The sequence below is a fragment of the Ascidiella aspersa genome, chromosome 1 (genome assembly GCF_963924565.1).
Source record: "Ascidiella aspersa chromosome 1, kaAscAspe10.2, whole genome shotgun sequence".
Lineage (NCBI taxonomy): Eukaryota > Metazoa > Chordata > Ascidiacea > Phlebobranchia > Ascidiidae > Ascidiella > Ascidiella aspersa.
This window is the reverse complement of record NC_139447.1, coordinates 8114638-8139687: the sequence shown is the minus strand read 5'-3', so window position 1 is coordinate 8139687 and position 25050 is coordinate 8114638. Positions and strand designations below refer to the sequence as shown.

Genomic DNA, 25050 nt, shown 5'->3' with positions numbered 1-25050 from the left:
TTTGTACTGTACGCAGCTGTTTTTTTAAATGTTGTGCAATGCAGTTTAATAGATAAGTGTTTGTTATTTAATATGATATCACTATATAAAAATTTAAGGCAAAAGTCAACCTAGTAAGCATAAAACTTGACCGAATAAAGTAAATAAATTGTATTTGTCAGTTGTCATTGTTATTGTGGCTATCTTGTCTAGCCATCTGAGTTTTTTAGATCATTTAACAATCACAGTTAAAAATACTTTTTATATTTTAACCAGGTGGTTGCATTAGGTTTTTGATTTTTTTAATTTATAGGAAGACCAGGTTGGTGACTTTTATTTCGGACTTTCAATGTAGATGAAATAAATGTGTTGTGCAATAACTAGAATGCTGAGAATTTTTGTAAGCTGAAAACCTAATTTCTGTTTTATGAGTTTTTAAATGTTAAAACTATTTAAAGTATAGCATTGTCCATATGTCAAAAACCTAAAATGGGTTTAAATTCCTGCCAGATTCTTTTTTAAATCATTCCATGTTTATAACACATATAAAGATGCTGTCAGTAGAATGTGTTAACTAGCTCACAGCTTTTGCCTAGTAGAGAAAAGCATCCTTTAGCACAGAATGAGTAACACATTTCTAGTGGTGGGGACCTTACTTCCAAAACTTGTTTTATTAAAGAAAAAAAAATCACATAAACAAATATTTTTTAAGAAAAAATAAATCCATTTTTTTTTTAAAAGTTATTCAATCATGTTATTTTTGTTAAGGTTATTGTTCGCTCGCTTTCGACGCCGGTCACTGCCAGGCAAAAGATCCTCGAAGAGTCGAACCGCAACCTCCGACGACAGATTGCGACACTCGAGGGCAGCATACAGGAGCTGGAAGCGAAGGCGGGTCACAGCAGCGAAGCCGAGAAGCGACTAAAAATCGTTGAAGACGAAAAACAGCAGCTCAACTTTGAGATCGACGGACACAAGAACAGGATTCTGTGCTTGGTCAGTTGAATTTTTTTAGGAAAGTATTTTTTTTAGGAAATTAATTTTTTTTTAGAATTTGGATAATAAATTTGGATAATTTTTCTAATTACTTTTACAAAATTATAAAATCCCCTGTTTGGTAGCTGCTGTTTGTTTTGAGGACGGAATTGTTTTTTAGTTACATCTGTTAAATTCAATTTAATTACGCCCTAGTTTCCACATCTATCATTATTATCAAACAGCCAAACGGGGACCAAGCTCATGGTGCTGTACTTCAATATTCTAAGCTAAAACATGTTTTTTAATGTTTTTTCCAACTAAAATTTCCTAATCGAACAACAAAACATTATGAGGTCTTTTTTGTGAATTACGGCTTTAAGATGTTATCCGTTGTTTTGTCCTTTAGTCCAGTGTTTCTCAAACTTTTTAGCTTACGGCACTCTAGAAAAATCTTACATAATTCGCGGCACAAGTTTACCAGAACAACAACTAAGTGATTTTACAATCGCTTTAACACACGACAAACTATCTGTAAGTGTCTGAATATTATTAATTTGTAATGGATAAGGCGTATTTAAGTCTAAAGTCCTTGCGTGTATGCCTATGGTGAATAAAAATAACTTATTTTCAAAATTACAAAAAGTTTCGCGGCACACGTTAAAACACACACAGTTTGGGAATCACTGCTTTGGCTAGTCGGACAAGTGTAGTGTAGTGCATTAGCCGAAACCCCAGTAATTAGATCCATTTCAAGTAATTAGGAAAGATTCGCTGAAACGGGAAACACAGGGTCTTGAACAAAGTGAAATGTCGCTTTAGCTTCAGTACTTTGTAAAGTAGATGTAATCGGAAAACAAATACATAATCAATGCCTTGGAACAATGTCATCTGATTCATTTTGGACTTTTATATTTAGTTTACATCTTAACTACGCCCACGACTATTGTGACGTCTTCATTACACATTTCTTTTTTATAAAAACTTGCAATTGCTGCGATATTTTCTTTTAAAATATCATGCATTTAATTATAATTCACCTTAATTTTGTAATTATGTTAAATTTCTTTCTACATTGCAACTTTCAAGAATTTCGCGAACAACGAATCTTTTAAGCCAAAACATGTTTTGCAATGTTTTTTTGTTTCAACTAAAATTTTCTAAACAAACAACAAAACATTAGTTGACGACTTTGACGTCTTTTTTTGTGAATTACGGGTATGCGATGCACAAATCTGTGTTATCAGTTTTGTCCTTTAGTCAGTATGACAAGTGTAGTGTAGTGCATAAGGCAAAAACGCAGTAATTTTGTTCCATTTTAAGTATTTCTTTCTACATTTGCTTTCTACATTTCAACATTTAAGAGTTTTGCGAAACAACGCGATCTCAACTTTTTTATTCCGTGGCCCAATTTTTTTTTATAAAACGTACCGTGGCCTACCGTTTTTACACCTCTAACGATGACTAGTGCATATTGATTAACGAAAGTTTTCCAATATTATAAACATTTTTATTCCTTGATAGCATTTGTCTTACAACAAAATGATGCCTCGATCAGTTTCTGATCAGTCTTTTGAAGTTAAACAATTCGCACGAACGGTCTTCGTAGTCACAATAGTTTTTTCGATTTGCCAACAACTATTTTAGTAAAACAAAATGTATACTTGTAATCTTTTCAAATAGGTTTATGGCCCACTTAAATTAGTGTAACTAGTCTTAACCATTGTTACAAACGATTCGAGTAAATCCTAATTGATTTTTTAACAATTTCAAAGTAATATATCTACTTTTGTATGGGCTTTGATATACTATGTCTAACTATACAGAAGTAGGCAGTATTTTGCAAAAAAATACAAATAGTAAATAAAATAGTGAAAATACTAAAATTCAATCAGGATTTTTTCGAATATACAAAAGTAGAAAATAATAACGTACGAAATACTTCTGTATTGGCTTTGACATCAAAACCCATATAAGAGTAGGTAACATGCCGCCAACTTCTACATGGGCTTTGATATTTTTACTAGCCGAACAAAAGTTCCAAAATATTATAAAAAATATCCAAATAGTATACTAACAATTCCAAATGGTATACTCCAAATCTATAAAAAATATTATTTAAAAGCGCCTATAGAAGTAGAACTGGTAATATTTAACCGAAAACTACAACCAGACTCGTTTTCGAGTGTTGGCGTAAAATACCAGAGAAGTATTAGAGGCTCGTCATTTTCAGGGCGTCGCTCTCGATTAACACGTGACCGCGTTGAGGCCAACCACGCGAGGACAGCCTTTTCAGTCTTCTCGAATATTCCATGGAGACCTGACGCCCGCCCCGCTATCGATTTTTCCATCAACTCCCGTCTACCTGCCTCCGTCCCTCTTTAACTCGATCGACAGCCGACAACAACGTCACATTTTAATACCGACTTAGTTTCAGAATGATTCAGCCTGTTTAGTGCAAATGGCCGCTGATATTTTTTGACCTCCAGTGACCCCAAGTGAGCTCGAGTTTAAATGCGTTCGCGGTAATAGCGTTGCTTACATTTAACATCGTGACCGTAGTATTATGCCCGGCAATGACAACTTTAACATAATTAATTTCTAGCAGACGTGTGTTCGCTTTTACTACTAAATGACACTCCCTTGCTTTATTAAAGAGGATTGATATTGTTGTCTTTAACGAACATGATTTGCACAGAGTGCCAGGATATAACGAGTGACATTCTGTGACACCTTCGCGTCCGGTCTCTACAATACAGAATAAAAAATCACCTCGTGCTAGTCAATCATGGATTTTTTTATCCATTAGTCGCATACTCTTGATTTACGATACACCTAAAATACAATTAGAATTCAAGGTAAAATTAGGTTTGATAAACAGTATATTTTAACAAATTTATTTAACTTGAACGAATATAGTGATTCACCTAACTGACTTGCAAGTATGAAAACAGAAATGTTCTACGTTATAACTAATTTTTGACTGAAATTCCTGGACCTTTCATTAAACGAGCTTCGCACTAGCTAGATGTTGGTGAATTCTAAATTTTTTAAATATTGTCAGTAATAGAGAATCTTGCTTTGAGTCCGAAAACGGTGCCTATGTGAACTGACTCGGCTCCTATCCATTAAAACATTGATAGGACCCTTCGATTCTTCGAATATTAAAAATTAATGTTTAATAGCATTTCGCGTTCTGCGATTTCAGGAGTCGGAACTTCAAAAATCAAAAGTCGAAGCAAGTGACGTCAGCGTCCAACTTACCGAGCTGAAGCACGTGCACGTACAGGTGAGGGGGACCATTGCACTTGGTCATTTTAGACCGTTTAACTGGATCATTAAATCGCATTATCCATTAAAGAAGGGACAGCAAATCGTTTTTTTATGATTTAACAGCTTTTGAGTTATATTTGAATGTTTCAAATTGAAAAAAAACATTGCTGCTTCGGGATTTATCGCTGGAAAAAATTTAGTTTTTATTTTCGAGTAAAAAAATCTGCCGCCACACTTTGTCATCTGTTATTTGTTTTTTATCAAACAGCTAACTTTTTCTTTTAGATTTGGTTCCCAGTAGTGACGTGTGACGTATTTCACTTACTGTCGCGTCATCACCCTCGGTGCAAAACGCTTACTTGTAACTAGGGATGTGCGATGCTTGATATTTCAATCTGATATATATACCTAATATTTTAACAAAACTTATCCCGATCCAATACCAATGACGTTTTTACTATGCTCGTAAAGCAAACTAGATAAAATTAAAACGGTCAAAAGATTATCCTTATGAGGTAATTAGGCCAAAATTTGCTTTGGCGTTATTTAAGAAGTTTAATTACCATCGCCTATTACCTTAACGATTTTTTGTTGAATTAACCTTCCAAGGTGGAAATTGCTGCATTGGATGGCATATCATAGCCAAAATAGCGATTTTATTTTGGTTTAGGATCGGCCGATATCAACCGAGTGGCGATACTACCATTTAGCATCGAGTATCGGCTCCGATCCGAAGTTTTCGGACATCCCTACTTGTAACCATCAAAATTCCACCCTAACAGTCGGTTGTTTTTCCGTTTGAAACTTTTTCTGATGTCGCTTCGCTGACGTAACCGTTACTTCCCGCCCATGACGCAAACTCACTTTGTTTAGGTGCAGAACGACTACTCGACGGTGCACGAGCAACTCGCTGTAGCGATTAAGGAACGCGACCAAGCGGTGGCCCGATGCATTGATCACGTGACCAAGGCCGAAGAGATGGAGACCACTATTAAGTAAGATTCGTAAAACAACTAAGCGGTGTTAAAATGACGCGCACTTAAGCCACTGTTTTTAAATGATTTGACTTGACTTTAGTCTCATGGGCTAATTAACGACTTGGCTTGGCTTATGTCGTTTGGACATATGTCGCGACTTATAGACTTAAGTCATTGTATCAAATAACTTTGATTTAAATTACGGGGTTTCATTGAATATTTTTCAATATAATTTGGTCAGGCCTATTTATCTCAATTGTTGCACACGTATGTCGTATATTGGTAAAGCATTTTTCTTCCTATATGTTGCGTTTTGTTATTGCTCATAATAATCGGATGCTTTTTTTATAAATTACTTGTTTAAAACACTGCAACTTAGTCCTATGCATTAAGAAAAACATTCCGTCTTATAGCTTATGTTTTGCAACACGAGACTGAAAACCTAGCCTGTGGTGAGAATCGAACCCACAACCTGGGCCTAATCAGGACCATGTCTTAAAAACCGAACTACGAAAGCTCAAGAGTATAAGACATGAATGGCAACTTTTGCTGTTTTTACTTTAAACCCAAACCCTTCAGACCGGGTCTAAAAACTGAAAAATTAAACACATCACCAATATATGCATATATAATATATTACTTCTTCACTGCAGTACGGCATTTTTGAAGGAATACTTGTTACCAGGGTTGTAGGGTCGCCACCGGCACTTAAAAGGTATGTCTGAAAACGTTTTGTTGCCTAGACATTAGTATGACACTATTTTGCCTCTTAGAAATGGTGAATATTTCGGAGAAAAGAGAAAGTATACAGCATTACGCAAGTACTTGGTCTCCCATGAGGATTTTTTTAATTTAATTACAAAAGTTAATAAAAAAATGCCGACAAATGTTACAAGAGACAACACTCTATCGAATAAATGAAAGTTTCGTTTTCAAATGTAAGCCTCTCTTAAGTCACACACTGTAATTAGCTACGCTTTAGCAAATGATTATATGCTCTTCAGCGCGGCGAAGCATTCAACCTTTTAAGTGGGCCTATCTCTTCATATTAAAAGCCTCCCAATTTTCAATTCGACTGCTATCTTGGCCTCAATTTCTTTTAAAACTTCAATCGACGCGTCGCCCTGTCTAACCGAAAAATGCCGCGCTTATATTAGTTCAGTCGTATCGATCGCAAAAGCCGAAAAAGGCAGCGATTTTTTGACCGCGACGATGACATTGATTTCCGTTCGTTCCATATAAAAATACCCGCCCGCTTCTATTGACAGGTCGCTTTACGACGAGAAACGAGACTTCGGCGCGCTGCAGATCCGCCACCAGGAGGCGACGGAGACCCACGACCGCGAGGTGTCGCGCCTGAGCGCCACGCACAAGGACGTGGTCGGCGAATACGAGAGGGCGCTACAGAGTTTACAGGTAGGCTTTGTCTTTATGTAAATGTGAAATACAGTTTAAGCTTACGGAATTACGACGGATTTTCAAGAGAAATTATGTTCTTGTTATTGGAAGATGTAGCCTCCTTATTTGGCGTCGTCAATTCCGTTAGAAGATAAATCTGTTTTCTTCTTTTTGTCTAGGTGTTTGTTGTTGTTATTATTTAATAAGTTTCCATTCGATAAAATGTGATCTTTCGGCCTACAATTTTTATTTAACCTGGTGTTTACACCGTGAGTTATTCCAAAAATAAAGGATCAAATACGGATTATTATGTATGTCAGCTTGCATTTTGAAGGCTCCCGGTGTAAATATGTTGCGTGTGCAGTTATCGTTTTTAAAAGACTACTTAAGAAGGGCTTGATCACATGCATTATACACGTATATGTATAAATATTTCAGGTGCCAAAAGGTTTAAGCCATTTTGCTGCTTCAGTTACCTTGCTCCTTTATTTAAATGAAAATAAAGTGAGGGAAAGATATACTTTATGTTACTTCTGATTTTTTGACATGATTTGAAATCGTCGATAATAATTAATTAATGTTCGATTGTGGCCCATACTTGATAGATATAGTATCAACGTCGATTATTATCTTTGTACTGTTCAAACCCAATGAGAGACACAACCGTACGACTTCCATTTAATAAAACATTTTTGACACTGTGGCAGTTTTGGCCTAATAACAATATTTATTAGTTTATTTTACTGCCCCGAGTTGAGCTATTCGTTAAGATGATCTCATAAAAATAAGAATTGATTTTAAATCGAACGACCGCACTATATGTTCGAAATGTCGACATAGTAGTGAAATACGTAGTAACATACAGACTTAACTTACGGTTAAAGTCGGAAGAAAAATAAACGTTCAAGCCAATACACAATTTGGGTTTTACAGTACTTAAAAAAAAATTTTAAAGTAGAAAAACACTATTTTTTTTTCAGGCTAAAGTAAGTCGATTGGAGCAGCAATGCGAGGAGCAGGATTTGAACAATAAGAACCTCCAAGATCAACTTTCCTCGCTCATGCAGTGGTCCAAGCAATCGGGAAAGTCCCCCATCGACACAGGTTGGTTTCTCGCAGACGTAGTACTTAAAGCAAGGGATGCGGAGTCGGTTAAAAACAACCCCGACTCCAGCCGAAACGATTAACTCGAGTCCAAGTTCCTAGTCCGACTTTGCAGTCTGTATTTGGCCACATGTTTAGAAAATATTCCACCATATGCTATTCCACCTTGACAATGTACACTACAGTTTGCGCCTTTATCAGTTTCGAAATTTGTTACTGCGCACGTCGGACTCGGGAAATACGTCTTTTTCGATTCTTTTGGGAGATAAATGCCTCTTTACAACTCCTACCTAAAGCGCATTCTCATATACTGCAGAAGGCTTAAAAGTAGGCCGAGCGAAACGACACGTACTTAAAACGTACACGGCGGTCCTTTTTTGGTGGATACTTAAGTTCTATCGAGTTGAAAACAAAATTTGCCTGAACAACTAGTTTTTGCACAACTATTACAGACATTAACGATGCACAATTCACTTAAACATAATGGCCCTTAGAAAAACGTGCACATCAAATTCCCCCATAAAAAATTGAAAAAATCTCCACTATAGTTGAAATTCTCCCCGTTGAGAACCTTTGCTTTTTTAATTGTTTGTAGGCGTTTAACCATTAGGTTTCGTATCACTATCAGAGCTCAGTTCCTCTAATAGAACACGTCGCCATATAATTTTTTATTATTAGCCAGGTTATCTCCAGGAAATCAGAGATCTACCTTGTGACGCTCCTTTGGCAACAGCGTTTTATGTTATAGGCGAACGTCTGCCTGGCCTATAACATAAAAACACTGTTTAATTTAATACCCGTTTAAAATTCCAATTTGCGAATTAGGTAGACACAAGTATATATCAACGTACGCTGGTCCACTAACACTTGTATTTTTCTAAACACTTCCACGGCCGCAAAAGTTATAATTAACGCCGCAGGTTGTGCACCATTCCTAGCATTAGACAAATATGAATATTTCAGCCTGTAAGTTAATTTTAAGAGCCCCTTCGTCTCCGTAGGTTTCTCAACTCTCTAACGCTAAAATAGTTTTCAAGATATTTGTTTTTCAGACAATACCAATGTGAACAACAACGTCGCCCCTGGGGGAACCCCCCTGCCCCCCGCGCCCCCCACCGGCTCGCCCCAAGTGCACCGCTTCACCACCAGCGGCGCCGCGTCGGCCTTCCGCAAACCCACTGTGACGTCACAGCCGGGCGACAATGAGGCGCGTCGCGGTTCGGCGTCGCTGGCGTCCAGCGGAAGTCGAATGGGTAATTTGTTTTTTAACTTTAATAGTTGTATGACTTGTACTAACAGAATGTAGCAAGCATTGGCGTATGGCTGTTACTCGACTCGCTCCCCTCTGAGTCTGCATAGCTCAGTGGGTAGAGTGACGGCACCGGTTTGGTCAGAGGTCGTCGGTTCGAGCCTCACTACAGGCTGGTTGTCTTCTAGCTTGCCTTGCTTGCATTATTGATCGACAGATATGGTTAGTCTGCGGTTGCTTTCGGTGTACTCTTGGATGACACAGCTTTGTTTTTATTAATTGTGAGAAACCAAAGAAAACCTTTCATTAAGTAATGGTAAGCTTTATGAAATAATCGTTTCGGTATATAATTTTTCAAAATTATGTAAAAATGGTTTCTTTGAAACTTTTTCATTAATAAATGGGTGAAAGAGTGAACAGATTTTTTCAAGGGTGAACCAACAGATAGGTGTGGTTGAGGGCTTAACGAATTATTTTGAATTCGATTTATACGTATTATTATTTTCGGTTATTTATTCCTGCTGAAAGTTCACATGGTGCATGTTGACGAAACGTTTGTATATGTATGTGTATCAGGGCCAAACGCTTCCTTTCGACCAAAGGAATCTAATTTTGTGCAGATGGTTAAGGCAAAGGTCCTGGTCAACCAGTGAAACTAAAATGCAGAATTAAAATAAAAACGAATGTCAGTTACTTTTGATGTGAAACTTAAATGGGTTTATACCACTGCTCTTCAACCTTTTTTGTTTGGTGACCCTAAATATTGTTCTGACGAACTCATGCACCCTGTTTACCTAAAAGGTAAACTGTGGTTAAAAGCGATATGAAAAATCATTATGCTCAACAATATAATCATGTTAAAAATTAAACCCAAGCGGAGCTGCCCAAGTTTTAAACACTGAGAGTTCGATTATGGCTGCAGGCTGCTTGCAAGTACTATTGTATGTCATAAAACCGCATTCTGTGTTAAATATTAATATTTCATTAAAAGTTTGTGATGCACCCTTGTATACCTTTCCGTACTGGTGCACCCCATGCATATTTTGGTGAACACTAGGATGCACCGTGCACACCGGTTGAAGAGCACACGTTTATATATTTAATGAAAGACACACACAAACATGTGTTTAATAACATCTGTGATCTAGCCCCTCGGAAGTTGCTTTATGACCAACGATTACGGCTTCCGTATCAATAGTACACCGAAAAGCCATCGCAGACTCGCCGAATCTGTCGATCTATGATGCAAGCAGAGCAAGCCAGAAAAACAACTGGCCTGCAGTGAGGTTCGAACTCACGACCTCCGGTCAAGCCGGGACCGTCGCTCTACCAACTGAGCTATGCAGGCTCAGAGAGGAGCGAGTCGAGAAACAACCATGCGCCAATACTTGCACATTTTGTTAGTACAAGCAACTTCACACTGGGGGATCATCAGTCCGTATCAATCAATGAAAGACACACACAAACATGTGTTTAATAACATCTGTGATCTAGCCCCTCGGAAGTTGCTTTATGACCAACGATTACGGCTTCCGTATCAATAGTACACCGAAAAGCCATCGCAGACTCGCCGAATCTGTCGATCTATGATGCAAGCAGAGCAAGCCAGAAAAACAACTGGCCTGCAGTGAGGTTCGAACTCACGACCTCCGGTCAAGCCGGGACCGTCGCTCTTGCTCTGCTTGCATCATAGATCGACAGATTCGGCGAGTCTGCGATGGCTTTTCGGTGTACTATTTATATATTTAACTAAGACACTTCGAATGTTCCTATACGAGAGAAATATATTTATATTTTACATCTAATCAATCTGATTTTCTGGCTCAAAGCCCTGTACAAGTTTAATGTTTATGTGCATTACATTATATAAACCGTATTTTTGTCCTGCTTGACACATTAGCGTACATCAACACGCTAACCCCGGCACACAATTCGCGGCTTCGATATATATCGGACGCCTATTACCGTCGATCCGACGTTATCGGACGGACGACTCGACAATCGCGGCGACAGGGCGGCGCGAGATTCGCTCAAATATTAATGACAGCGGCGTCCTGAATAATTGACAAGTCTCCGACGCGACCGACTGAGTCCCGTTACTGTTGTTTACTGCCAGCAAAAACCTGTTGCGACCTGGGCCACGTTGCACCTTTCACCTTTAAATGGGCCGACCAAGTGATATGCGCTAACTAGATATCTCCTTAAACTCGGGTGTTTTTTTACGGTCCTGGCCAAGTTTTGCTTCTTGCACACATCGAGGCCGTTGGATCGAGTTAACAATGATTTTTTGTTTACATAGGTCAGACCCCAGACCGTTAACCTATAAGTTTGGCTTGCAAAGAGACGTGGCCGTTCTTTGCTAGAAACATGTGTGACTGCCATTTTTTATTTAATTAAAGTTTTTTATGCAAAAAAAATTGCATTTAGTAGAATATATGTTTCTTACTATGGTCAAACTTATAAAATCGGTAAAATTATTACCAAATTAACTTAACATGAATATGTGTGAAAAACTATTTATATCGTTAAAACTACTATTTGTCGACAAACTTTCCCGGTCAAAAAATCGCTGGTTTCAGCTGAAATGGCAACATTGATTGACCTCTCTATTTGATCGATTACGATACCACAAAGACGTAATAACAAAATATCGATACTTAACTGTGTGTTTGATTCGATCCGAGGTTATTGCACATCCTTAGTCGCTGCTAAACGAATGTTGCTTGTTGTTATCAGGTTTGTTTTTCATCTGTAAGACGACTTGCAGTATAAACATATCTTAAACTAAGTACTGTAATAATATGGACGCGCAGGTTATGGAGAATGTTTACTATTTGAGCAAGAATATTTTTAAATTTAAATTATTCGCCCGGTTGTTTCTACTAGATTAAGACTGGATGATTGACTTAGACTACCGCCGATTTTGTTTTTTACGTTGGTTGCAAAACGCACGTTTTTTTCCCGTTTTTTTGCCACAGTTTGCAATTCAGTATATAAGTTTGACAAAGATTGATCGGCGGGAGACAAGCGTTTCAAATTCGTCTTTTACTCGTAAAACGCTATTTTAAACTAGCCTTGCGGCGCCATGTAGATTTCCAAGCAGTGTATCCGTATCCGCTTTTCTGTTTTCAAATCAAATTTTTGTCAAGTCATATTTTAGGACGAAGGGAGTTTATGGCACGCATACACATTGTAAAAATGCTTTTTAAGGTAACGTTTTCGATGCTCTGTCGAATTCTATGCGATGTATTTATATTTGCTGCTCGCTTTTAACTGGATTGCTATTTCCAATAAGACAAAAGGAAGTGTAAAAAAAACGAAGCAAGTTGTTTGCCCGGACAGCTATAAACTTGATACCAAGTTTCATCACTGAGTTTTTGGTTAAAAAAAAGTAATGTTTGTTTCCTGGTTAAGTATTATAAATGTTTATTGCATGGGTGGAAGGTGACATTCGGGCATTCCATATCTCATTGAAATGCCATTACGACTATTAAAGTAACCTTGGAGACCTTGTTAAGAACTTTATAAATTATAATAAAAACGCAATAATTCTCCGCAAAGTAAAACTGCTGACATTGCTGTACAACAACAGAAAAACGAAAGAGGGTTGTAAGTAATGTTTTCCACATTTGTTGGGGTGGAGAATGTGTTCAGTTTAAATCGAGTTAATTTTCCTATTTGTTTCTAGACTTTTTTACGTGTTGTTCTGTTTTCAAAGAAGTCTTTAATAATGACATAGGTTTTTCGTTTAGTAAACATTTTAAATAAACATTACATTCACCTAAGTTTCTATCGAAATTGCTTCACGCGATGCAACTCTATTAACCGTCAGCCCAATCAGAATAATCAATAGCGACGCGCAATTATATCACCAACAAATAAGTAGGCTAATACTGATATTTCTAAGTAGTTTGTTAATAAATATATGTGTGCAAAATTATGTACACTCGGTTCAGTGCATTTTCCAAGCGAAATTGAATTATTCTTTCTATTTGCCAGCACCTGTCCGAACAGACCACGTTCGGGCGTTTCTCTTCACTGCCAAGCTCCCTTTAAAATCGATTTTAGCGCCTCCCCAGTCGCATTGTCGTGTGCCCTGTGTGTAACGCGTCTCAACTACAACTGCTTTTTGCTTTCAGTTAGAGCAGCAGGCTGTATTGTTGCATTGCAAGATTATTAACATAGCGAAAATAGTGTTACTAATGTTGGTTATGAATGTTTTCACTACGCGAGCGCTGTTAGGTCGTTTTGGTCAATTTTAAACGATGCACCATTATCTACGTCACAATGCTGTGATAGCATTTACTTGAGTCTTGCCTAAGCCTGTTTACAGATACATTTGTTTGGAAATCTAGCGGGTTAAGAAATACTGTTTCTTTGTATTGAACTGTCTAATAATGTTGTCAGGCTGTTTTGCTACTAATATCACGCGGCTTAGTTTTGTAATAGTAACACAAGATCACAACATGCTGTTTTTCTTGTGTTGCGTTTGCCAACTTTGGTTCGCTTTCTTAAGAGCTAGATCTAGAACTGAATGTAATGTGATTTAGATTGAATTCGCTGCTGAGGATTCTGTAAGCAGCACATTAAATTATTAAAACCAAAACCAACATTAGTCAAGCAATGCTAGTAATCAAAGTAAGACAAAGTATGTAGATTGTACAGTAGAGAGTAATATGTATATATATATATATATTTCGCAAGCAAAGGCATTGTCGTTTAATCTTAATTCGACTGAATCCTACAGTGCTGTCACTTATCGGGAGCTAGGGTATTTGTTTGCAAGAGTAGTTTTTTTGCAACATCTCGCGGCACAACAACCCAAAACAGTATTGGTGTTGTTACAATTGCCAGCAAAGCATAAATAGAAAACTGTATAGTTTAATTGTTTTGCTTTTGCAGGTTTTAATAAGGTGTTGATTTGCCAGTTAGGAAGTGTAACAAAACTAAAATGCTTTTGGAATGCAATCTAGTTCGAGCTGCAATTAGTTTGTTCTGTACGCGGTAATCGAAACTAAGAAAAATTACAACGCAATCAGTGTTACGAACCCCTATACCACAGCATTTTAATTATGAACCATACGTACATTTGTTTTTGAAAGGCAAAACATTGCTCTTAAATTGTACACGATTTATTTTCTAAATTCGAAAGTAAAAGGACATAGTATACTGCTGTTGGAATGCTCACAAAGTACGGTGAGTCCAAATGTTACACCTTGTTTCCACCCATTAACGTTGCGTTGTTAAGTTAGGCCAGCACCAATGGATTTGGGTACCAGGCGACTTTCAGAATATACTCCCTTTTAAACTCGTTGGCATAGCCTCGAAAACGGTTCATAAAAACGGCAGATTTGGATTGGAATACCTGGCGCCATTTGTAAGCGCAGACTTACTCTAACACAATTTGATTTTGTATAGGATACGCAATAAACCTTCCCAGGTTTTTTTTAAAGGTTTGGTTTGGGTGACCGCTAAGTAGTTTTAAGAGACCGCAAGTGTTTCATTTAAATACCAAAAAGTTGCAAGTCCAAAATTTGGGAAACCGCTGGAGAAATTTGCGGGACCGTTTCGGTCCCCCAAAACACCTTAAAAAAACACTGAACCTTCCAACACACAGAACATAATTTCTATAGAATAGAACTACTAACGAAATATTCACTTTCCGTTTCGTGGCCAGGACCAAGTTGTTACCCATTTTCGAAGGCTCTGCGACCCGGGGGTCACGAACTACTGTTTTAGCTGATTAGTGATTACTTTAAAGGCACAAAACAGTATCCGGCGCTTTGCAAACGTAATGACCGGCCCACTAAGCGATGAAGATGCTTCGATTTCGCATTGATCTAGGACGCCGGCCTTTGTTAAAAGCTTTAACCTCGTTTACCGCACTTCCTTAGTCTTGCCATTACTCGGAGATTAATTATTTATGCCGCTGCAGTCCTTTCTGCGATGTGGGGCCGGGGGTATAGTTTATTCGTTAGGGCAGATTGCTGTCTTTGGTAGGCCGCCCTACCTAAGCTATAAGTGTTAATGGCAACGCGATTCGCTAAAAGGTTTGTTAACATTTGATCAAGCCTAAAATAGGACGATTTTTCTGTCCTTTGCTCGTTTTCGAAAGAAAAACATGCGCCACAGAGAAACCTTTCAGAAGCTTTTAAGATACAATAAAAATTCTAAAGCCTTTTTTTCTAAAAAAAATTCGGACTATATAGTTGGGCTTGGTACAAACACCAAACGACCTGCAGAGGCTTATTCTCATTTTATGTCTCTCACTTTCCATAAAAAATACTGGTTTGGTTTTGTATTGCCTAACTCAGTTGTCTCATACCTTTTTATCAGCCGACCTCAATTTACTTGAACTGAAATCCGCATCATGCGACGACAGTTTATTTTCAGATAATGCTTCAACTAAATAACACAAGTGATTGATTATGTTTAAATTATGCACGGGCAAGTGCAGATTCTGTTTTAATTTCGCTTCAACCACGAGCGCAATGATATCACTAAAACTGTAGGAGAGTGTTGGCGACCCCATAAAAGGTGTAGGCAACCTATAGGTTGGAGACCACTGGCCTAACTGTATCCAAATTATAGCCGGGGCAGACGTGTCTATATTTTTTATCCACGTTAATTCATGCATTGCGAATAAAGGTAATTTTTATATCCTGCTTTTTTCGAGTTAGAAGGTTTTTATGTGGTCCTCCGCTATTTAAAGAACCAATAAGGGTCACCTAGGTGAAAAGATTGTAGAACCACTGAACTGGAAAAATACAGCCACCAACGAAAATTAAGTCTGTCACAATTAATTTTCTATCAATGTACCCCACAGCTCCGGATCAAGACGACACCGAGGCTGAGGATTTCGACGATGATGAGGTGAACATGCCGTTGCCCGGCAACCACAACCCCCTGCCCCACCCCATACCCCATCACCCCCACCAGCACTCACCGGCAGTCCAGGTCGGGGATCTCCCCCTCACCCAGCAGCCCCAGGGGCCCCCGGTGGAACTTCGCGTCTTTATCGCCAAGTACACATACAACCCCTTCGAAGGCCCTAATGAACAGCCCGAGGCAGAGCTCCCTCTAGTGGCGGGCGATTATGTGTACGTCCACGGCGAAATGGACTTCGACGGTTTTTTCGAAGGTGGGTGTTATGGCATGTTTCGTTGGAGATTAGATTGATTTTGAGTCAGTTTGATACTTTTTCGTTGCCGATTTTCGCGAAACAATTTTCAGCGTAATTATGATTTATACTTCAACCTCCAACCAATACTTTAATTAGAGTTTGAACTCTTTGATTGGGTCTGGTATCTCCTGAAATACATCCCTAGTACCGATACTACTATTTTGCATCCGCTACCGCTACAAGACGATATAATTGGACACATCCCTTACGTGTACAACAGGATGATCACATCATTAAAATCATTCATGTGTCGCAGGCGAGCTTTTGAGCGGCGAACGCGGCCTGGTCCCCTCCAACTTCCTCGAACCGGTCCACGACGTTCCGCACGCCAACGGCGCCATCGGGGTCGTCGGTTCCATCGGCTCCATCGGCCAGCACGTCATACCGAGCGACAACGTCATAAGACCAATTACGCAACGTCCTTTGAGCGGCGAAGGCTCTTTGCGATCTGCAAGCAAGAACAGGTGAGACTTTGCCCTCGAAAACAATAGTAACTGCAGGTCTGCACAGGCCCAGAGTCGAACAAAAAGCATAATTAAAATTGAGGCCATCAGTGTTGGGCTTAATCGGGATTTGGGCTTTATGTCACATTCCACCTAATAGTACGCTTTTCTGCACTGCAGACCTCCAGTTATTATTGTTTTTGCGTCAGTCACACACGTCTTTGCGAGCATGGGCTTGTGGATATATTAAACATTAACATTCTCATCGCCTTTTACGCGCGCTTGTGTTCTACTTGCATTTTAATTGCTTTCATTTCCAATTTGACCTGATAATCCACGGTTGTGCGAAAGCTTTCCCAGAATCAATACAACTTGCCTGTATATAGTGCAGTGGTTCCCCACCTTTTATGGCTAGCGGTACCCCTCGGAAATAATAAATAGATTGCAGTGCCTCTATGCTATTTTTTAGCAGGTAATTCACTAGAATGCACCATAAACGGAACCAGAGCAACACACAACAACTCTGTATAGTTACACAACGTAGGAAGTTATCAATGGATTTATTCCACTCTAATGTTACACAAAAAGTTGTAAGAGTTGAGCAAAAATCAGGTTCTTAAGGATTCTGAAATTTTTTTGGGGTGCATTAGAAATGGCACCCCTGTGTGCCGCGGCACCCTGGTTGAGCACCACTGATGTAGTGCCACCTGATTACCCTATTTAGAATTAGACAAATGTAAAACAATTTACAAAGATTAGAGAAAGACTGTATAAGTCTTAAAATCACCTTTGAAAAGCACTTTTTTACCTTAACCCAGGTCGAGCGACTCAAATGCAAGCAGGAGCATCTGCAGTACCAGCAGTGTTGACCTCGAGTCACGTGACCACTCGAGCGAGGATGACGTCGAAAACCGCTCAAGCGTGCTGCCGTTTCCAAGGAAACTGCGCGTCGACAAGACACTCTCGCACAGCCTGATCATCGGTGAGGCGCCCCAGGGTTCGAAATGACAGAAATTGCACCACAGTGTTAGAAATAAGAGGATTGCGTCACCTAAACAATATTTTGAAGTTATTGATATATAAATGTGCTAGTTGACTGGACAGTTTAAAGATCAACGGTTTGTTGAAAACAATTATGCCTATGTAAAATTATAGCTTTATTTAATCAAGAAAGCATTTAAACAAGAAAATAGATAAAAAACAAGTTTTGTTTGATATGTCAAATAATGCTACGTTAATCTGGTATGACTTTTGCATTTATATTTCAGCTGGATTCCGCACAAATAGTATTTCTATGGCTCGAAATTATAGTTGTTTTAAGTAAAAATATCTCGTAAAAGTGACAAAAAAAATTAATATAAACAAAGTCATATTTTTTAATTACTAAGAGATTTGATTGCTCCAATCAAAAACTTGATCATTGAAGCAAGTGTCATGTGATTACCTATTGTTTTCCAGCAGAACTCGTTTTTTCGTCTTTTTTTTGTTAAGTCTATTTATCGCTCAGTACACCCCCTAAAATATCGCTTCACCCCCAAGGTTGGATCGCTCCCCAACTGGGCGATGACGACATAGTGGAGGAGTATCACGTGATCGTCGACGGTTGCCTAGCAACGGTTGTCAACGGCAACAAGAGCAAAGCGGTTGTGGAGCGCATTTACCACGACAAGGTGGGTGTGATACAATACTCGAAACTGAAATTTGTTATTTTATAACACAGTGATTCTAAACCTTTTATGACTTACGGCACCCCTCAAAAGTAATAAATAGATTTTTGGCACCCTTGAGCCTTAAATATGGGACACCAGGGCGCTGCGGCACCCCGGTTGTAAACCACTGTTTTATAATGTGGGCCGCAAACTTACTGTACCCAACAAAAATTTAGGCACCGCTAATTTAAATTTTTAAGATAAAACATTTGCAAATGTGAATTAATGCAACCTAAATCAGGTGTTTTTTTCTTTATTAATCATAAAAAAATATGTTTTAATTACCTCAAACATAATTTATAGAAATCCTAATTGTCCGTGAAAATGTTATTTTAAATTAAAGCAAAAATGTTAACGTTTCCACGAATACAACAAAAAAGGATAAAGTTTTTGTGTTTAAAAGCAAAAATCGATTTTCTTTAAATAAAAGAAGCAAACTTATTAACGCTTCTATGTTTAAAAGTAAAACTCAAAAGTTAAAAGTGAAAAACAATCTTTAGTTTTCCAGAATAAAATAAAATTTAAGATTCTATGTGCACCGCAGAACTGCTACTCGATCAGCGTTTGCGCGGTGACCGACCGCGGGCGCTCGGAGCCGGGTCACTGCACCCTCAGGTTCGGCCACTCGGGGGGAAAGTCTGACGTCATCGGTTTGGTCCGGGTGGAGCACGTGACCACCGGGGGCGCTCGTGTGTCGTGGGATGCTGTGAGCAGCAACCGAACTTGCAGTTTGTGCGTGGGAGAAATAAACGACGAGAATAGACACCTCGATACGTGAGTTACTTTTTTTGTAATTTTCAAGTAAATCGTATTTTTATACGTAAACATGTATGTTTCTCAAACCTTTAGTGTCAATCGACACCTCAGCGTGTGGAAGCGTTTTGACAATTTGAAACTTTTTGTTGAATTCTCTATACCTTTCATTTTGCTGCTTTTCTTGTTTAAACATAACGAGGATTGTTTTTACAAAAACCAATAGAAGATCGAAAAGTTTTTTCCATTTAACATTTTTACCAAAGTTTGTAGAGTGGGAAAACAGTTTTGACGTTATTGTACTTGGTATGTGTTGTTTTTTCTAGCGTGTTTATGTCGTTTAAAATATAAAATTTCGAAGTTTATTTTATAGACAAAGCTCATTAATTTTTTATGCGATGTATTTTTATAACACTAAATTGATGCAAATAAAGTCATTTTATAGGCGAAATATTTATTTTTTTTAAATTAAAAAAAATGTTTTTATGTTTTAACCTGATTTTATAAACAGTCTCAAGATCACCTGTTACGAAATCAAGAATCTTCCTTTTACATTTTATTGTCTGCGGGAGATTCCTTACTTGCTAAATAGTTTTAGCCTAAAGTCATTTTAATTCAGAAAAATTGGAAATAAACTCTTGTTGCCTTCCAGACTGACCCAGTATCAGCGTCAGATCCTAGTCACGTGTCCGATGTTTAGCCAGACAATTGGTGGTCTGAAGCCCAACACAACCTACGAAGTATTGGTGAAGTGCAAGGGGCGAAAGAGCGACCCGGACGCCCTGTCTAAACCTATCAGGTGAATTGTGCGGTAGTTGGTGTATTTATGAATGCTATAACTATTTTTATTAAACAACCTGTATTTGTTATTTATTATTTAAACAACCGCCACAAGAAGATAGTATTCACGGCTATGTTTCTGCGATATATATAGGAATAATTGAGGATTAGTTATCTAAGAGTTTAAATAATTAATTAACAAGGCCATTAACAAAGAAAATAGTGATATTTTTTGTAACATTACCAAACATACGAGATTGTTACAACGACGAGCGTTTTCTTAAATTGTATTGGTTAAGGTGGTAAATCGTTAAAAAATGACATCTTTAAAAAATGACTAATGTTGCAACAAACACACATATTTGTAAAAATGTATAATAAATAGTTAATTCGCCAAGTTGTGCCAGACATATTTACGCTATGATTACCACAAGACTTTCATAAACAAATGTTTTTTTTATTAAAATGGACGAAATATTGCATATGAAATACCCGTTATTGTGTCCACTGTCTACTTACTCTACTATATGTTCAAATCGCCAATTTAAACAAAGAGATAAAAATGAAATATTAAACCGTGCCATTTTTATCAGTAACAAATACTAGTTAGGTGTGAATGATCAATCCTAACGAGGATGTAATAGATGTATGGCGCTAATCTTTGGATCTTTTTTGCCAAAAAAATGTACATTTTTACCTTTAAAAGACGAAAAAAATCATTCTGCGTTGGCATTTGTAACAATAAAAAAATGTTGAAAAATTAAATTTAATCATTTTTCAGTTGTCACCAAGTTTAATCTGACTTACAAGGTTAACAGATTAGTTCGAGGTCAAATATTTGAACTTCCTTCTTGATCCTTCTTGTCCTGACGAACCGCGTGGACCCTGTGAAAAATTAGTGTAATAAGCGTAAAAAACGAAAAAATCTTATTTCCAAAGATGCTAAAAAATAAGTTTTAAAGGCAACCTGTCGCGCTTGGCCAGAATGCACGGAAAAGAGAAACCGTTAATTTGTGTATTGTAGGTTTACCACACCGACGATCGGACCTCCCGATCCGCCACTCGGCGTTCAGGTTGAAGAGAATGTATCCGGGTCCGCAGAGTCTTCTCTTCTGGTCACGTGGTTGCCGGTCACCCTCAAGGAAAACGGTTGGTTTTTTTGGTTATACATCGGGAACTTATTGTATAGACTTTACTTAACTGACTCAGCCCTAATTAGGTTTATTTAGATGTTTAATACTTGTAAATGAAAATACATTTCTAGAACCGAAATATTTTCCGGTGTGAATTTATGAAGATCATCTGATTTTAGTTTGCCAAATAATACTTGTCTAAACAACTCTGCGATGGTAAAGTTGTTTAAGGGTTGCATTTCGCCTTGAATATTGAGATTTAAAAAAAATATATAATGTCAAATGCTAACACAACTTGAAGATCTGGTGATCGCGTGATGCATTGGTGCCAACAAAAGTAAAATTTTTCCTAAAATGAGTTATCGCCGCTTAACAACCATTGATTTACGCAACAAAAGTAATTACTATAGGCGATTATTTTTTAAACGCACAAATTTGAAATTTTAACCTAAAAATACATTTTTTGACAAAATTTTCACCAATTTAAAATACATTGATTTAAGTAACACATTGTTGTTTGACGTACTGCATTAGTGTTTTCGCGTCGTCCAAGACACGTTTTAGATGTTTTACTGACTACCGGGCCTGGGTGGTTAATTCTGCCAGTTCGTGTATACCGTATATTGCTCTAATAAACAGTAAAAATGTCATTGAATATAACTCAAAACTATTTTTTTTTGATAAAATTTCAACTGAACGACAGTTTCGAATATCTAAGTGTATTTTTTTAACGATTTATGTGCATTTTTAATCGATTTTGACTTGAAATAATTTTTACAAATTTTGACCTAACGTAAATTTTAACAAAATTTTGACAGGTCGAAAAATATTTGCCCTAGTAATCCCATTTCTAACAGAAATCCGCTTAACGTTCTCAGGTCTCTCGAATGGCGTTCCAGTGTCCGGCTACTCCGTCTACATCAACAACATCCAGGTGAAGACGGTGGAGCCGGGAAGCTCGGATCAGTGCCACGTCACAAGAACCAGCCTCGTCGATCACGTGACGCGCATCCTAGCCTCGGACCAGTCGTACCAGCCGCGCTCTGGCGCCAACAGTGGCGACGACAAGCTGATCCTCCCCTCCGTCACCTTCACGGTGAGGACTCTCGCATCCGGAGGACAGCTCTCGGATCACTCGACTCCTTATCACTTGCACAGGAGCGTCGTTGCCAAGCTGGCGCACTTGGTCGCTAAGCAACACGCCAAACATCCGAGAGCGTCTCCACGCGCCGGACCCTTCGTGCGTGGGAAGAAGAGCAACGGGATGATGTCGGACGTTGCAAGGGGAACGCATCCTCCGGTTGTTCCGTCCATCGAGATCACGATGGACACGAGCAGCGAGGACGATCTTCCCGTTGTCAAGGAAGCCGATCTTTATCGCAACTCTTCAAAATCCAGGAGGACGAAATCGGTCGAGTGTCGTCCTCATCAAGAGGATCCGACCTCCGTCTTCCATTCCAAGATGAACGGAAAGAGCACCAGGTCGACCTCCAACCTCCACAGGAACCAGAATCCGCATCTCGCGTCAGAGGAGGAGGACTCTGAGGTTTCGGTTTACTCGGAGGAGCACAGCAGCTCTACATCCGAGTCCTACAAGAGGTTCCCTCGCGAAGAGCGCCTGTCGTCACGGGGAAAGCAGCAGGTCGCATCCGGAGCGGATCTTCGGACGCAGGGATCTTTATCCCGGCAGAGAGGAGAGCCGACTCGGAAGAGGTCCAACTCTCCACGGTCGTTGCATAGCGACGATCATCACACAGGTGGGAATATAGCCGCGTCTTCAATAGCGTTTGCGTAGCTTAAAACGCTCCTGTCTACTTAAATTTCAGAATAAACTCTTTACCAGGGTCGTCGGATGTTTAGGCGCTTTAACTGAATAAGCCAACATGATTATTCCTTTTATAGTGATTTTGTAGAATAATTTTTTGTTTTGTATTGGTTTGTTGACGCCTGGTAATTGTATTTTTTTTTAGTTTTTTTACAAATCGTTTAATAACAAGTAAAAAGTTTCATTTTCTATATTTTCGCGAATCGGTTTACAAACGTCTGTCCGAAAATAGTTTTGTTCAATTGTTTTTTTTTTGTCAAATCAACACTCGCGCAGAAGTACTGTCCTAATATACCTTATTCTTTAAACTTTTATCGCAATTCGCCCGGCTACTGTTCTAAATTAAGCTCAACGACATCTCAAAAAATAAATATGTTTAAAAAAATATAAGTTCAACGACATCTTAAAGAATTTCCTCCCTATAAAATCGTAATTCCATGTCCTCCACAGACGGCTCTTGGCACTCCAACTTGTCGGAGGTTAACCACCAGACCCGCTCCTCATCACTTGCTCGACGTCTGCATCACCAGCACCGACGGAGGTTGCGGAACGCCAGCAGCCAAAGCGGAGGATCAACATCCGAGGTGATCCTTTGATTCTGTAATGGATTTGTTTCTTAGCATTACTTAAGCCTTAAGGAAACTCGAATAGCGAGAAAAAAGAACGATATTAACGTATTTTTAACCGATGTGGCACACAACGATGTGATGCTATGTTCGCTATGTGTCACAAGTTTCATTATCGCAACCCTTTTGTGTGGAATTATTGAGCGATGCGTTTGGCCGCGGGAAATGCCGTTTCAGATCGGCTACCCGCCCCCCTCGGTATCCCTGGGGGAATAAGGCTTTGTGTGACTTTAGCAGCCACCGTTTTCCAGCACTGCGTGGTTTCTTTGTGTGTACAATTTCCGATGTTTGGAATTGTTTGTTATAGCTTCAGGATTCGGGTGGATACCGAGCGGATTGGACGCATTTTAAAGACAGTTTGCATCCTTAGCAGCTACTTTGGGGATCGTGTTCAGAATTAGTTTGCAACACTGTAGTGTACAGTGTACATGGGTCTGTCATGTAGCTTGAAAATCAATGTCAAAGCCAAATAGGCCGAGTACGCCGACATCATCTCAAAAAAGATACAAGTGCGTATCGAAACGTCTTTTATATGATGATGTCGCTTTGCTCGATGTTTTTTTTTTTTGACATTCATTTTCAAGCTACAATGTGATATGTAAAACAATAGGGCGACGACGTTTGCAAATTTTACTTGACATATGTTAACCTACTATTTGTTAAAATAATTTATCTCACCAACTAGAACAGCTCTGTTTAATCGCAAATCATGCCTGAAATTCCTCTCTTTTTGAATTCGGATTGGCGTCCATACATCTATGGTATCGGACGAGTATGGAAACTGTTGCCCGGCATCGGCTATCAGCTTCGATACAAAAAAATCGGGCATCCTTAGTGACCACTGACCACTGATCAATGTCGACAAAGCGGCGACAGCATTCCAAAAACCGTTTTTAAACCCCATTGTTCGATGTTTAGGTGGATTTGGTGGAAGACTCGCGTGTGTTTCTCTTTGTTGCTCTGTACGATTACGACCCTTACGCAATGTCGCCCAACACCGAAATGCTCGACGAAGAACTGGCATTCAGCGAGGGACAGCTGATCAAGGTATAGTCCAGTTAAATCAGGCTTCTCGTTCTTATTTGGCGAGTGCTCGGTTTTCTGTTGTTCTTTTTTGCTCAGAACTCTGAGAAACTTGTATTATCGACCATTTGCTAAATATTGTTTTAGAGGTGCACTTGTAAAGAATGCTAAATCCAATTTTTATTTTTTGTCGAAGAATGATAAGACTGTGTCACATGGATAATAAATAAACTTTTTTATATCATTATTTTAAGTAAAAAAATGGTAGAAAAGAGGACTAACCTTGAGACTTACTAAGTTTTCTTTAGTCGTTAACGTTTTTTAACCGCGTCCGTATGAAAAAAGCTGACGAGTTCAAATGGTAGACGGAAAACGAGTGAATGGCATAAGTTTTAGGCATTCCACTGATTCGTGATCACGACTGATGATTCAGTTGAAAAAAATCGACCGCTACCTCGGCCAAATGTGATTTCCCCGAGTCCAGATCCGACTCTACAGCCTGTATTTCACCCATTTACTTACTAAAATAAGGTGGATATTCAGCAATCCCACATAGGGGTGTCATACAACTCATCCACCCACAATACATATTCGGAAAATATTCCACCATATGCTACTCC

The 25050-nt window shown here is 38.7% G+C and overlaps 1 protein-coding gene across 1 annotated transcript in view; it reads left to right on the top strand.

The window, feature by feature from the left end:
- Window positions 1-25050, top strand: part of LOC146167033 (peripheral-type benzodiazepine receptor-associated protein 1-like) — a 39351-nt gene that overhangs the window by 8207 nt on the left and 6094 nt on the right. The window contains 16 exon segments of the mRNA XM_083389327.1: window positions 748-975; window positions 4163-4243; window positions 5101-5222; window positions 6473-6620; window positions 7583-7706; window positions 8759-8959; window positions 15782-16096; window positions 16395-16602; window positions 17400-17563; window positions 18121-18251; window positions 18835-19064; window positions 19696-19842; window positions 20848-20972; window positions 21835-22713; window positions 23232-23365; window positions 24326-24454. Coding sequence (XP_083245453.1) covers window positions 748-975; window positions 4163-4243; window positions 5101-5222; window positions 6473-6620; window positions 7583-7706; window positions 8759-8959; window positions 15782-16096; window positions 16395-16602; window positions 17400-17563; window positions 18121-18251; window positions 18835-19064; window positions 19696-19842; window positions 20848-20972; window positions 21835-22713; window positions 23232-23365; window positions 24326-24454 — 3366 coding nt within the window.